The sequence below is a fragment of the Psammomys obesus genome, unplaced genomic scaffold (genome assembly GCF_907164565.1).
Source record: "Psammomys obesus unplaced genomic scaffold, mPsaObe1.curated_primary_1811, whole genome shotgun sequence".
Taxonomy (NCBI): Eukaryota; Metazoa; Chordata; class Mammalia; order Rodentia; family Muridae; genus Psammomys; species Psammomys obesus.
The window spans coordinates 7,517,388-7,529,518 of NW_026596256.1; the positions used below are offsets into that span (position 1 = coordinate 7,517,388).

The 12,131-nt window shown below is 41.0% G+C and overlaps 1 protein-coding gene across 1 annotated transcript; it reads right to left on the reverse strand.

Moving 5' to 3' along the window:
- Positions 1-590: 590 nt before the first annotated feature.
- On the reverse strand, positions 591-4,538 carry Commd2 (COMM domain containing 2). Its single transcript, XM_055596831.1, has 5 exons — positions 4,422-4,538; positions 4,264-4,341; positions 3,581-3,663; positions 2,968-3,141; positions 591-1,117 (listed from the first exon to the last, which is right to left on the reverse strand). The coding sequence occupies exons 1-5, from the start codon at positions 4,486-4,488 to the stop codon at positions 920-922; spliced, it is 600 nt and encodes a 199-aa protein (XP_055452806.1). The 5' UTR covers positions 4,489-4,538; the 3' UTR covers positions 591-919.
- Between the last annotated feature and the right edge of the window lie 7,593 nt (positions 4,539-12,131).

Consider the following 12,131-nt stretch of genomic DNA (forward strand, 5'->3'; position numbering starts at 1 on the left):
GTGAGTAAATTATAATTAATAAAAAAAATTAATTTTTTAAAAAAAGGCTTTTTTGGGGCTAGAGAGATCATTTGGTGGTTAAGAGCACTGACTGCTCTTCTAGAGAACTTGGGTTTGAGCCTCAGAACCCAGTGGAGACTCACAACCCTTTGTAAGTCTAGTTCCAGGGGATACAATACCTTTTTCTGGCCTCTATGGGCACTGAACACACATGGTACACAGATATACATGTAGGCAAAACACCTATACACAAAACAAGCAAACAAACAAATAAAAATTTAAGAAAGAATTGATCATACTACCCTTATATCCATTGTTTACAAATGTAAAAGATGTTGTGTCTTAGTTGCTTTGGGAATGGGGAGAATAAAATGCACGTTAGGACCACACAGATTGGTTTATCACTTAAATCAATTAGCTCTAACTCAAATGTAAGCCATATGGTAAATGCTATTTGTCATCTTCACATACAAACAAGATTATATAAGCTGTCTGTAACAATATAGACAAACTTGTAAAAATCTTTTTCTATGGCTGTAATTGTTTAGTGCTTTTAGAAGCAAAAAAACCATTGAACTGTCTAGACACAGTTTTAAGTAGTAACAGTGACTTTTATTTTCAAATTTTGATCAAGGACAAAATAAAGCAGACAACAAATACCCAAGCCAAAAGAGTTACATATAAACAGAAGACATGAACAATACTGATTCCTTTTAGCTGAGTCCATCCTATTTACATATTTAAAATAGAAAATGTATCTCAATCTGTCAAGAGGTTGACTGCATTTAGCACCAGAAAGGAACTGTACTTTAGCTTTTGATCAAGATTTCAACATCTTGAACAGGAAAAGAAACTCCATGAAATCCAGACGAATTACTGCGACTCCTGTGCTGCCAGCTGAGAGGAAGTGAACTTAGAGCTACTTGATGCTGCGGACTACTCTCCGGCAGTGGTTCGTTTTCATTTCCTCCAACGCTTGCTCCAGCTGCTGCACCACATGAAGCAGGGTGGCTGGGTCTGTCTGCAGAAAATGGGTGTTGTGGTCGCCATTCTGATCGAGGTTCAGCTTTATGGTCACTGCTGGTTTAATTTGTTGCCGGAGACTTCTGCTTGCAAGCTTGGAAACACAAAAGGAGTGCAGTAACTAATAATTATTTTGTGTAGATAGCATTTACAATTACACTATGCCATGTAAAAATCAAATTTGAGATGAATCACAAACTTCAAAATGAAAAGTAACTTTAAGACATCTGGAAAGAAAAAAAATTAGACTATAAATGAAACCTTTGGTATGGAATAATTCCTTAGGCAGGATAAAAAGGCACATACTTAAGGCCAGCCTAGTCCACATAGCAACATTCAGGACATTCAGTCTACACAGGGAGACCCTGTCTCAAAGAGCCAAAATATAATAAACAAAGTCATTCATTCATTAAATTAAATAAAAAATAAAGGAGAGAAGGGCTGGAGAGCTGTCTTAGGGGTTAAAAGCACTGGCTACCCTTCCAGAGGTCCTGGGTTCAATTCCCAGCAACCACACGGTGACTCAACAACCATCTATAATGAGATCTGGTGTTGTCTTCTGGCCTGCAGGCAGAACACTGTATACATAATAAATAAATCTTAAAAAAAAAAAAAAAAAAAAGGAGAGGTTGGTACATTTTTTTTTTTTTTCATATAAGGAGCCAGATAACAAGTATTTTAGACTGTGCATACCATAAAGTTTCTGGCACAATGACTCAGTTCTGTTTTTGTGTTTTGAGAGTAGCCATATATGCAAATAAACATGGCTATATCCACTGAACTTTTATAGAGATAAGTAGTAGGTAAGATGTGGCCAGTTTGTTGAGTCCTAATCCAAACTGTAATTTAAAGCAGACGGTGGTGATGCATGCCTTTAAACACAGCACTTGGGAGGCAGAGGCAGGTGGATCTCTGCATTGAAGGCCAGTCTTATCTATAGCTTGAGTTCCATAATCAGGGCTACACAGAGAAACCCTACCCCCAAAACAAAATGAATGAATGAATGAATGAATGAATGAATGAATGAACTGCAATTTAAAAGATAAGAAAACAGATTCACCCAAGGATGCCAAATTAACTTTTTTAGATGGAGGCTTTAATCTTTACCAAAGAATCTACGAGGGCTTTCGATCGTCTGCTACACCTCATCTAAATTCTTACCAAATTTCTGTGACCCATTTTGACTAAGTTACTTCATATCACAAAGGCTCCTCTGTGATAATGGTTCACAGACTTTGATTCCTATTAGCAATACCTGGATTAAAGGGGAGATATTAAATTTTTTGCTTTGCAGGCTAAATTTTATACTAATATTATTAGAACTGAGGTCACATCCATTTTATGAGTATGTGACTGTGTGATACTTAGTGAGCACATGGACCTATACACTTTTCTTTGTGTGCTGTGTTTAAGGAGAATTAAAAAAAATAAAGCATTGTCAAAATAAAACCAAACCAAACCAACCAACCAACCAACCAAACAAATCTGTTTTTTAAAATCTTAACTTTTTTCTAAAATAATTTCTTAAAACCTTTGCAAATTAGGATCTTTGGAATGGTTCAAAGTTAAGACACTTGCTGCTACGCCTAACTACCTGAGTTCAATGCCTCAGAACAAACTTCTGAAAGTTGTCCTCTGACCTCTACACAAGTGCCATGTATATATACTTATATTAAATAAATACATGTAATAAAAACAAAGTAAAAACCTTTGCAAATTAAACTCAGTAAATCATATTAAAAATAAAAGGTAATGAGCTATTTGTGAAATGACCCCAAAATGACCATTAAAATGTACTTTTTTTTTTTTTTTTTTTTCCCAAACTAGAGCTTGGTTAAGCTGGTAAATAACAGAGCACATAAATAATTCTTATAGTCTATGTCAGATTTAAAAGAAAGGAAGGAAGAAAGGAAGGTAGGAAGAAAGGAATCAAGCAAGCAATACCTGCACATCTAGCCGCCATTCAAGACTATGGTAACTGGGAAGATTGGGTGACAGCTCATTCAGAATCGTTCTGATCTCCTTTCTGTTGTCCAGATAAAGCTGAAGCAATAATCTGTTCAGCTCTTCAGAGAATCCCAGAACAAAAACAGAGTCTTGGAAATCCAGTTCAGAAATCTAAAGATAGATTGAGTTCAAAAGAACACTGGAATTTATCTTTGTCTAATAAATGCTAAAACACTTCTGAACACAAAAGGACATTCTATCATCTAACTCAGTTCTGTCTATAATGTTCCTTATAGTTAAAGACAGTCATTGACCCCATTCCAAAATCCAAGTTTCTAACACACAAAATAACCTTATTAAAATATAAAAAGAATTAAGATGCCCAATATTATTTACTATTTTTTCATCAAGCCAGATACTGACTACTGATACAAAATGCAATATTTCATTCTCCTCTCCTAGGATACATGTATGATGGCACATGATATAGAATTAGAGACAATTATAATGCCATCAACACTGCACAAATTCGATTTTGAATTACTAGTATTATAACAGGTGCCTATTTGAAAGGATCTGGCTAATACAACACCGTTCCCAGAAGCCTTACCATAAGCTTTGAGCTCTCAGTGAGGAGATAGGTTAATCCTTCCACACCATGCTGGACAGTGTCACTGCTCACATTGAGTTTTCCTAAGAAAAAGAAAAAAGGAACAGATTACCCATTTGTTTAAAAATAAACACGTTCAATTACTCTGTGTTTTCAAACAGTACAATGAAAATGAGTTGAGTGGAGACTCCTGTTCCTTCTCAACTCCCCCACCAACCATCCCTCCAACCAAGCATAACGAAAGCGAGACACAAAGGCCCTTCAAGCCCGGGCAGAAGAAGAATTCAACAGGCATGTTCTCAATCTCACCACCACCCTCTTCCAGCTTCAGCAAAAGCAGTTTCTGGGCAGCAAATGTCAACCAAACGCTTGAATGATGTTCTCAGCTAATCTAACGGTTCCACCTCTTCAGCATGCAATATTTTATCAAGCACTACAGTATTTCTGGAAGGCAGGCGGTACTGAATTCATTTTAAATATGAAGATACTTATTTCAGACGAGCTTTAAAATCACACAGCTTGCTTTCAGAGGCTGCACCGTGACTGACAGCTTGGCAGGTTTTTAAAGGGCTACAACGGGAACAGGACCCTAGGGCTTCCAAAGAACCCTGCAGGGCTGAGCGAAAGAGAATGCAAAGCCCTTTCCAGCTCGACAGGCAGAGCCTGCCTCTTCCCTTTCTTACTGGCGGCGCCTTCGTAGATCTTCGGGTTAGATCCCCGTCTGAGGAACTCCACAGCGATCCTCCCGAACTCGGCGACCACTGCAACGGAAGTCAGCAGGCCGTGAGTGCCGGTCCGTCCCCCGAACTGTCTCCGCCGCAAGCGCCCCGCACTCCCTTACCTGCGCTGTCCACTTGCGGCAGGAAGGCCAGGTGCTCCTTGTGCTCCTCGGACAAATCCAGCAGCATCTTAGCAGGTCCGCTGACTTGGCCACACAGCGCCCGACCCCGCCCTCCTCACTTCCGACCTCTGTGTCCGCAAAAACAAGGTCCGGCGACGCTGTACAGCCCATGCTTTGGGTTCCGGTCTCTGGCAGTCTTACTAGCACTAAATCTCAGGGTTCACTTTAGAGGTGTAGGACCCCGGTGAGAAGAGCTGAAGGCGCAAGTGTTCCATTCGTAAATCTTCCTGAAAATGTGTAATATGCGAGGCTGGAGAGCTGGCTCGGTGGTTAAGAACATTTGTTGCGCCTGCAGAGGATCCAGGCTCATTTCCTGCACTCACATGATGTCTCACAGCCATCACTAACTGTAGCTGTAGGGGATACAACACTCTCTTCTGAACACCATGGGCACCAGGCAAGTACGCGGTGTACACGCATATATATGCAAGCAAGATAATTATGCACGTATTTTTTAAGTGCAATACGTGTTTGCTGGGTGCACAGCTCTAGCATCTATGGCATGAGCCTGCTTGTAGAACATAGGTGAATGATATAAATAGCCAGCATTTGTTAATCAGTGTCAGGAATGTTTTGATGTTGAGCTCACACTTCATACAAAACTTGTTTTGTGGGTCCATAACCACTTTCATTAACTGTAAGGAAACAATGAAGTGAAGCAACTTTGACTATTCATTTGCATACAATTTTAAAAAATATTTTATTTACTTATACATACATATACATGCATGCATGCAGACAGTATTCTGTCTGCATATGTGCCTACAGACCAGAAGAGGGCACCAGATCATATTATAGATGGTTATGAGCCACCATGTGGTTGCTGGGAATTGAACTCAGGACCTTTGGAAGAACAGCCAGTGCTCTTAACCACTCAGCCACCTCTCCAGTCCCTGGATGGAACTTTTGTACTTTCACTTAGTAGTTTCAATAGCCATGGCTTCCTTTTTTAAAATGAAGAAACAAAACCCAGAATATTGTATGTCAAAATTTGAAGATTGTCAGGGGCTTCACCTATTGTTTCTGAGGCACACCCTTCTGCACATCAGGCTGGAAGTTTAAAAAATTGAACCATTTAACATGTATGCTAATTTAGTATAATGTATATTATCATTATTACATGTGTATACTATGTATGTGAGTCCAAGTGTGTAAAGGGGAGAGGTCAGCCTTCAGCAATAGTGTCTCTTCTTCCACTGTGGTATCACAGGATAGAACTCTGGTCATTAAGCTTGCTGTCTCCCTGGCATTTTTTGATCATTTGTTTAGCTTGGTTTTGGGGTACTGGGGACCAAACCCAGGTTTTCCTTCATGGTAAATACGGACTCTACTGCTAATTATATCACCAGCCCTGAACAAAGTTTTACATATGGTTCTAAATTATGATGAAGACAACAGTAATGTGAAAATAACATGTGCTTGCACAATTCAGAGCAAAACCTTTATTTCTATCTTTTGGTGATGTGTGAGAATTTGTTCACGTCCTTTTCTTTGGTTCATATATAAGAAACTATAGACTGGTAATTGATAGTGATTCTCCAAGTGACTCTCCCTCCTATGGTAGGGAGAAAGAGAAAGAGAGAAAATGAAAGGGAAGGAGGGAGAGAGAAATGAGAGAGAGAATTCATTACTGTCTTTCATCTAGAAGTGCTAGGGATTTAACCCAAGACCTCCTAAACGCTAGTCAGGTGCTATTCTTCACCTCAGTTAGAGACACCCTTTTCTACAATCTGCGACACAGACAGAAGTGAAAGTTGGGTTTTATAGCTTCTCTTTTTCTATCATATCCTTCATGTCTAATTACAACTGTTTTACTCCACTGATGTCTCTGAGAGACGAATGATCACTGCTCTTTGGTGGCCACGTGTTAAGAACTGTTAAAGTGCTGTTGAAACCGTTATTAACATTAACGATAAAATCTTTAAGTTCTTGTAAGAAGGGCTTCTGGTGTTCATTGTTCAGTAAGAAGCAGAAATGCTGACGGATGGGAAGCTTGACTTCCCAGCTGCCAGCTGTTAGTCTGTCACTTTCTGTTCTGTAGGCCTTGAGCAAAAGGATTGCCAGACAGACAGACAGACAGCTGGACTATTCTTATGTAAGTAGTAACTATTTTTTACACTCCACATATACCTTGAGGAAACTGCACAATGAGCACAGGCGTTTGCATTGGTTTCTGAAGATCCAGCGCCAATCAGGGTGCTTTAAAGCAGTGTATATAGGACTTTGTGCTTTTTCAAGCTTTTGTGGACACTAAATGAGCCTGTAACCATTTCTACTTAGGCCATAAAGGGAGCACTTCCTCTGGTGGTCCAGCCAAAGGACTTCTATATATGGTACAAAAGGGAAGATGCTGATCAAACCTTCATTTACATGTGAGGTTTGCGGTGAATGGTGCAAACACCATTTCTTTGGATTTAGAAGCTGGCTGCTCAGTTAGTGAGCTGGCTGGGATAGACCACCCACCCCTGTTGAAACACACACACACACACACACACACACACACACACACACACACACACACTGCATCCCTTGCTGCTGCAACTTTGGAGCCAATAAAAGGCTTCTCTCCAATGGTCTTTTCTTACCCACTTCTAGAAGCAGATGTAGCGCAGCAGCAGCAGCAATGATAAAAGCAACCAAGTGGAAGTAGCTGCGGCAGCAAAACAGCCTGAATATCAAGCCATAGAAATGACAGAGCAGCCTGATCCTTCACAGCAGAAGAGGAGGAGATGAGAAGCAAGAATGGTAAAATAGCTGGCTCTGTCATAACGAAAGAGGAATAGAAGATTGTAAAGAACCAAACAGACTGGCTGTGTGAGATGGCTCAGTAGGTAAAACGAGCTTGCTCCAATCAATCCCTGGGACCCACATGGTAGAAGAGAAAACTGACTCCTTTCTTTCTTTCCTTTTTTGTTTATTTTGTTTTTGTTTTTCAACACAGGGTTTCACTGTGTAGCCTTGGCTGTCCTGGACTTGCTTTGTAGACCAGGCTGGCCTCCAACTCACAGATATCCTCCTACCTATGTCTGCTTCCCCAAGTGCTGGGATTACAGGTGTGTGCCACCACATCCCACTGAAAACTGACTTCTATAAGTTGTTCTCTGACTGCCAAAGCACAAAGTAGTGCATGTGCTCACATACTCTAAACACACTTTCCCTCTCCAACACACCTCCCTCTCCTTCTCCCCCTCTTTCTCGCCCTCTGTCTCTCCCTAATGTAATACAGAATTATTTTAAAAATAATCAAAGAGTAGCTGCAGGCTTTGGTTATTGGAAGAGTTCTTGAGTTTAAGCCAGTGCCCTTAAATGGCCTGGGCCCAGGAGTTCTCACCATGGGGTGAGAACTCAGACTCCTCCCTACTTAGAATCTTCAGTGCTGACTACTGTCCCTGACTAAGGAATCTTGATTTTCTAAGCCTATCATAGACTCATAATCCTTGTAACACCAAGGACCCTGGTACTGTAGACCTACCCAAGAGCCATGAAACTTGTAGAAGTAAGGATTCCACTACCTAATCTTAGATTTCTGAAGCAGTACAGTGTTAAATTTATGTGGCGGTTTAAGAGACAGGAGGCAGAAAAGAGACCAGCCTGACCTCAGCAGATGGGACTGTTTATTTCAAACACTGAGGGATAGGCACAGCAGGAAACTGCTATCTTCAAACAGAGAAAGAGGATACTTGGGGCTTATCCAGGAGGTTTGGGTAATGCAACTGCTGAGGCTGCATGAAAGCCTGCAGTTTCTTCCCCTGGAATTGTTTGTCCAGACAAGCCTGGTTTGTCTTTAGAACTGCCTTGCCTAGGTGATCAGGATGCAGAGGCATAGCGAGCAACTGAGTTTGGCAATGGCAGTGAGGAGAAAAAGGACTGGAGCTCTTTGTTTGGTTTCTGTGGTTTTCTGAGACAGGGTTTCTCTGCATAGTCCTGGAACTTGCTCTGTAAAAAGTCTAGCCTTGAACTCAGGGGTCTGCCTGCCTCTGCCTCCTAAATGCTAGGATTAAAGGTGTCCATCAACATGCCTGGCAACAGGATGGAATTTAAGCATAGTGGCATTCCAGCAAGCTTTCAAGGAGAAAGGTTTCTTAGCCAGGGTCTGGCAGTGTTCGCTCAAGGTTTATTCCAACACCTAAAGCCTGCCCGGGGATCATAACACTTGCAGGGTTAAGAGTCTTGCTACCAGAAACCTGCACAAGAGCTGTAACAGTAGAGGCTACCACCTGTTCCTGGGCTCATCTACTGCTGCCTTCTGCTGTCAAGGATTACAATAACTGCCAAAGGCTAGTTCTTAGGATGAACTTCTTTCCTGTCTGTGATTTCTGAGTAGGGTAAAAGGACTCTGGCCAGCCGCTTGGAAATATTTGAATGCATTTGTTAGGCCTTGAAGCAAGTGTTAAGGAAGCATGTGAAATGAGAGCTCTTTTCTGTTGCCAGTGGAAGTGTGAAATCGCAAAGATACCATGAGAACTCCTAGACAGTATATAATGTCAATTTTGTACTCACCTTATAATAAAATAATTCTGTTTCTCGGTATTTACCCAAAAGAACTGAAAACAGATATCCATAAGACACTTTGATGATACTGTCCATAAATGCTTTATTTACAATATCTCAGAAATGGTGACAGTCTAAATCTCGATGCATTTCAATAGCTATTATAATACACCCATAAACAAAATCCTAACTACTCAGGAAATAATTTTTAAAAACCTAATACTGGGTGTCATGTGGGCTCATGCCTGTAATTCCTAGCACTTGGGATGCTCAGGCAGGAGGATTGCAACAGGTTTTATACTAATTTGGACTACTAAATTTGTTCCAGGCCAGCCAGGACTGCATATTAAACCATGTCTCATAAAAACTAAGGCCAAACAGAAAGTACCATTGATAAATGCAGCAATGAGAATAATCACAAAAGAGCAGAGTCCACGTGAACAGCAGAGCTCCAAATGCTTTGTTGTCCAGAAACTGATGTCAGAAGAGCATTGTCCTTTAAGGTTGAGATTTATTCAACACCTTGAACAAACTTGCTAGGGGTAACTAAGCTGTTTTACGTGTTGACTGGGGTGCTCCTTACAGAGACATATGCTTGTTCTCTAAGTACCTCGTGTTAATGCTAATGGATTGTGCACCTGGAGCATCTCAGATACATGCTTGTTAAATCCACTACAGGGCCATGTAACATCCATGTGGTCCATTGTATGTAAGCTTTACATCAGTTTGAAAAAATAATAACAAGGGAAGCTCCAGCAGAAGTTCAAATGATGTCTGAACATAGGAGCTTTTGGTAACTTTCTCATGACCTTTTTACATGCAGAATTTTATTTAAAAGTTATCTTGCCAATGCAGCCAGTTCTGATGAGACCTGATAGGCTAGGGTCAGATGGAAGGGGAGGAGGACCTCCTCTATCAGTGGACCTGGAGAGGGAAATGGGAGGATGAGGGAGGGAATGTGGGAGGGGGCTACAGTTGGGATACAAAGTGAATAAACTGTAATTAATATAAAAAATAAAAATGTAATTTAAAAGTTATATTGCTATTTCTTCATTTACTTGACTTTTAAACTCCAGGACATTAAAACAACCCCCCTCCAAAAACAACAACAACAACAACAACAACAAAAAAAAAAAAAACAAAGGTAAAAAAATACTATAAAAACTCTAAACTCCCATTCTTACATCCTCCTTAGTTTCCTAACCCACAGGCAACTTCTGCTGTCACCTTATGTCTGTCTGTTTTCACTATAAGTTCTTTTTCTGAGACTCTGGGTTGTGTATGTGGGGGGGGGTTGCAAATTTTGTCATCAGAAGACAGCAGTGTCCTTTAAGGGTTTAAGTGCCATTTGGATGCCTGTATCCTTAATGGTTAACCTTGGATGTGCACCTGACTGGATCTAGAATTGACTAAGAGATAAGCCTCCAGGGCACAGCTGTGAGGGGATATAAGGATAAAGGTTAGCCCCTAAGAATGTGTGTCAAGGGCCTTCTTACTGGGTTATTTAAAAGTGAGTAGATACACCTTAAATGGCATCTTCTAATGGCAGCTCTCTTAGGGATGATCCTGTTGCTGTGAAGAGACACCATGATCAAGGCAGCTCTTATAAAGGAAAGCATTTAGTTGGGAACTGGCTTACAGTTTCAGAGGTTTAGTCCATTATCATGATAGTGGAGACCATGTCAGGTGCTGGAGCAGTAGCTGAGAGCTACATTCTGATCCATGGCAGAGAGAGAGATTGGACCTGGCATGGGCTTTTAAGCCTCAAAATCCACTCCCAGTAACACACATCCTCAAAACAAAACAAACAAACAAAATAAACAAACAACAACAACACCTCCCAAGCATTCCAATATATGAGCCGCCTGGGGGGTGGGGGGCTTCTTTTCAAACCACTGCAGCAGCCATGTGTAAGGAGATCCCAGGGAAAAGCTTTGCTTCTTGCCTGCTTGCCTTTGTGCCTCAGTTTTACCATTGTTGCTTCTTCGTTCCTTCCCCAACAGGAAAATCCACCTTCTTCTGGCTACTGATGTGGAGGGAGGACCAGGAATCCTTTATACATTTGGCACCAGGTTGGAATTGTGGGACCATCCGGCCTCTTGGGTTGAGCAGGTACCAGGTTCTCCAGTGTGAAGGCAGCTGTTGTTGGACTATCTAAACATCATCACATAAGCTAATCCAATAAACAATTTTAATACATATTCATCCTATGGGTTCTGCTCCTCTAGAGAAGGTTGAGCAGTGCAGTGTCCATGAAAGCTTCCTGTTAAACATTCAACATCCCATCGGACTTGTGTAGCATTAGAACTGTTATTAGATATGTTGACATAGAACTGGAGATTCTCTTTGACCATATCTCTGTTCAAACCAGGGCCACCATGACTTTTCAAAGCATAATTTCTGGAGGATTTTCAGATTTTGCTGGACCTCCTTGGATAGTCAGGTTAGCAATGCTCCTTTTGGCTAGGACTCTTGCTATTCCTAACTGCTGAAGCCATCGCTTCTCTTTAAAGGCACTACAAAACAAAACAAAGCAAAATAAACAAAACAATACAAAGACGTAACTCACAGGAGGCTCAATCTCTTCCCTGTACGTTGCTGAATGGAAGTCTTGAGGGAGAGTTCATCACCAGTTAATTTACTTGTCACATAGGTCGAAGGGGATGTATAAACAGCAGTGTTTCTAAAGCTAATCCCTCATATAGGGCAGGAAAGATAGTCTTCAGTTAGTGCTAGAGGTTTAGAGTCCACTCCTAGACACTGACAGCCATGTAAGGTCATGCAGAATATTCTGGGCTATAACAGAAAATTCTGTGTTTCCTAGGCAACTCTTAAGTAGCACCCCCTCCCTCACTACTTTTCCTTCCTTCCCCCGGTAGGATTCTTACATTTAAAAACAGCTTTGCTTTTGGTACTCTTCAACTGAAATGCTAGGGAACTAATTCCTTACTACACTTGCTCCATGTCTTTACTAAGAAAGACTTGGAAGTTTCAATACAGCTGTTCCACTTTGTAGGGTTAAAATGTGTTTCATTAAAGAAGGACCTTACAGACTGGAGAAATGGCTCAGTGGTGAAAAGCCCTGGATACTCTTGCAGAGGACCCTGACTCAGCTCCTGGCCCCACATGGCATCTCACAGCCATCTGTAACTCCAATTC

Coding starts and splice junctions, on each gene's coding strand:
- Commd2 (XM_055596831.1), bottom strand. CDS start 4,488: ATGCTGCTGGATTTGTCCGAGGAGCACAAGGAGCACCTGGCCTTCCTG. Junction 4,342..4,421: donor GCCGCAAGTGGACAGCGCAG/GTAAGGGAGTGC, acceptor CTTCCGTTGCAG/TGGTCGCCGAGTTCGGGAGG. Junction 3,142..3,580: donor CTGAGAGCTCAAAGCTTATG/GTAAGGCTTCTG, acceptor ATCTATCTTTAG/ATTTCTGAACTGGATTTCCA.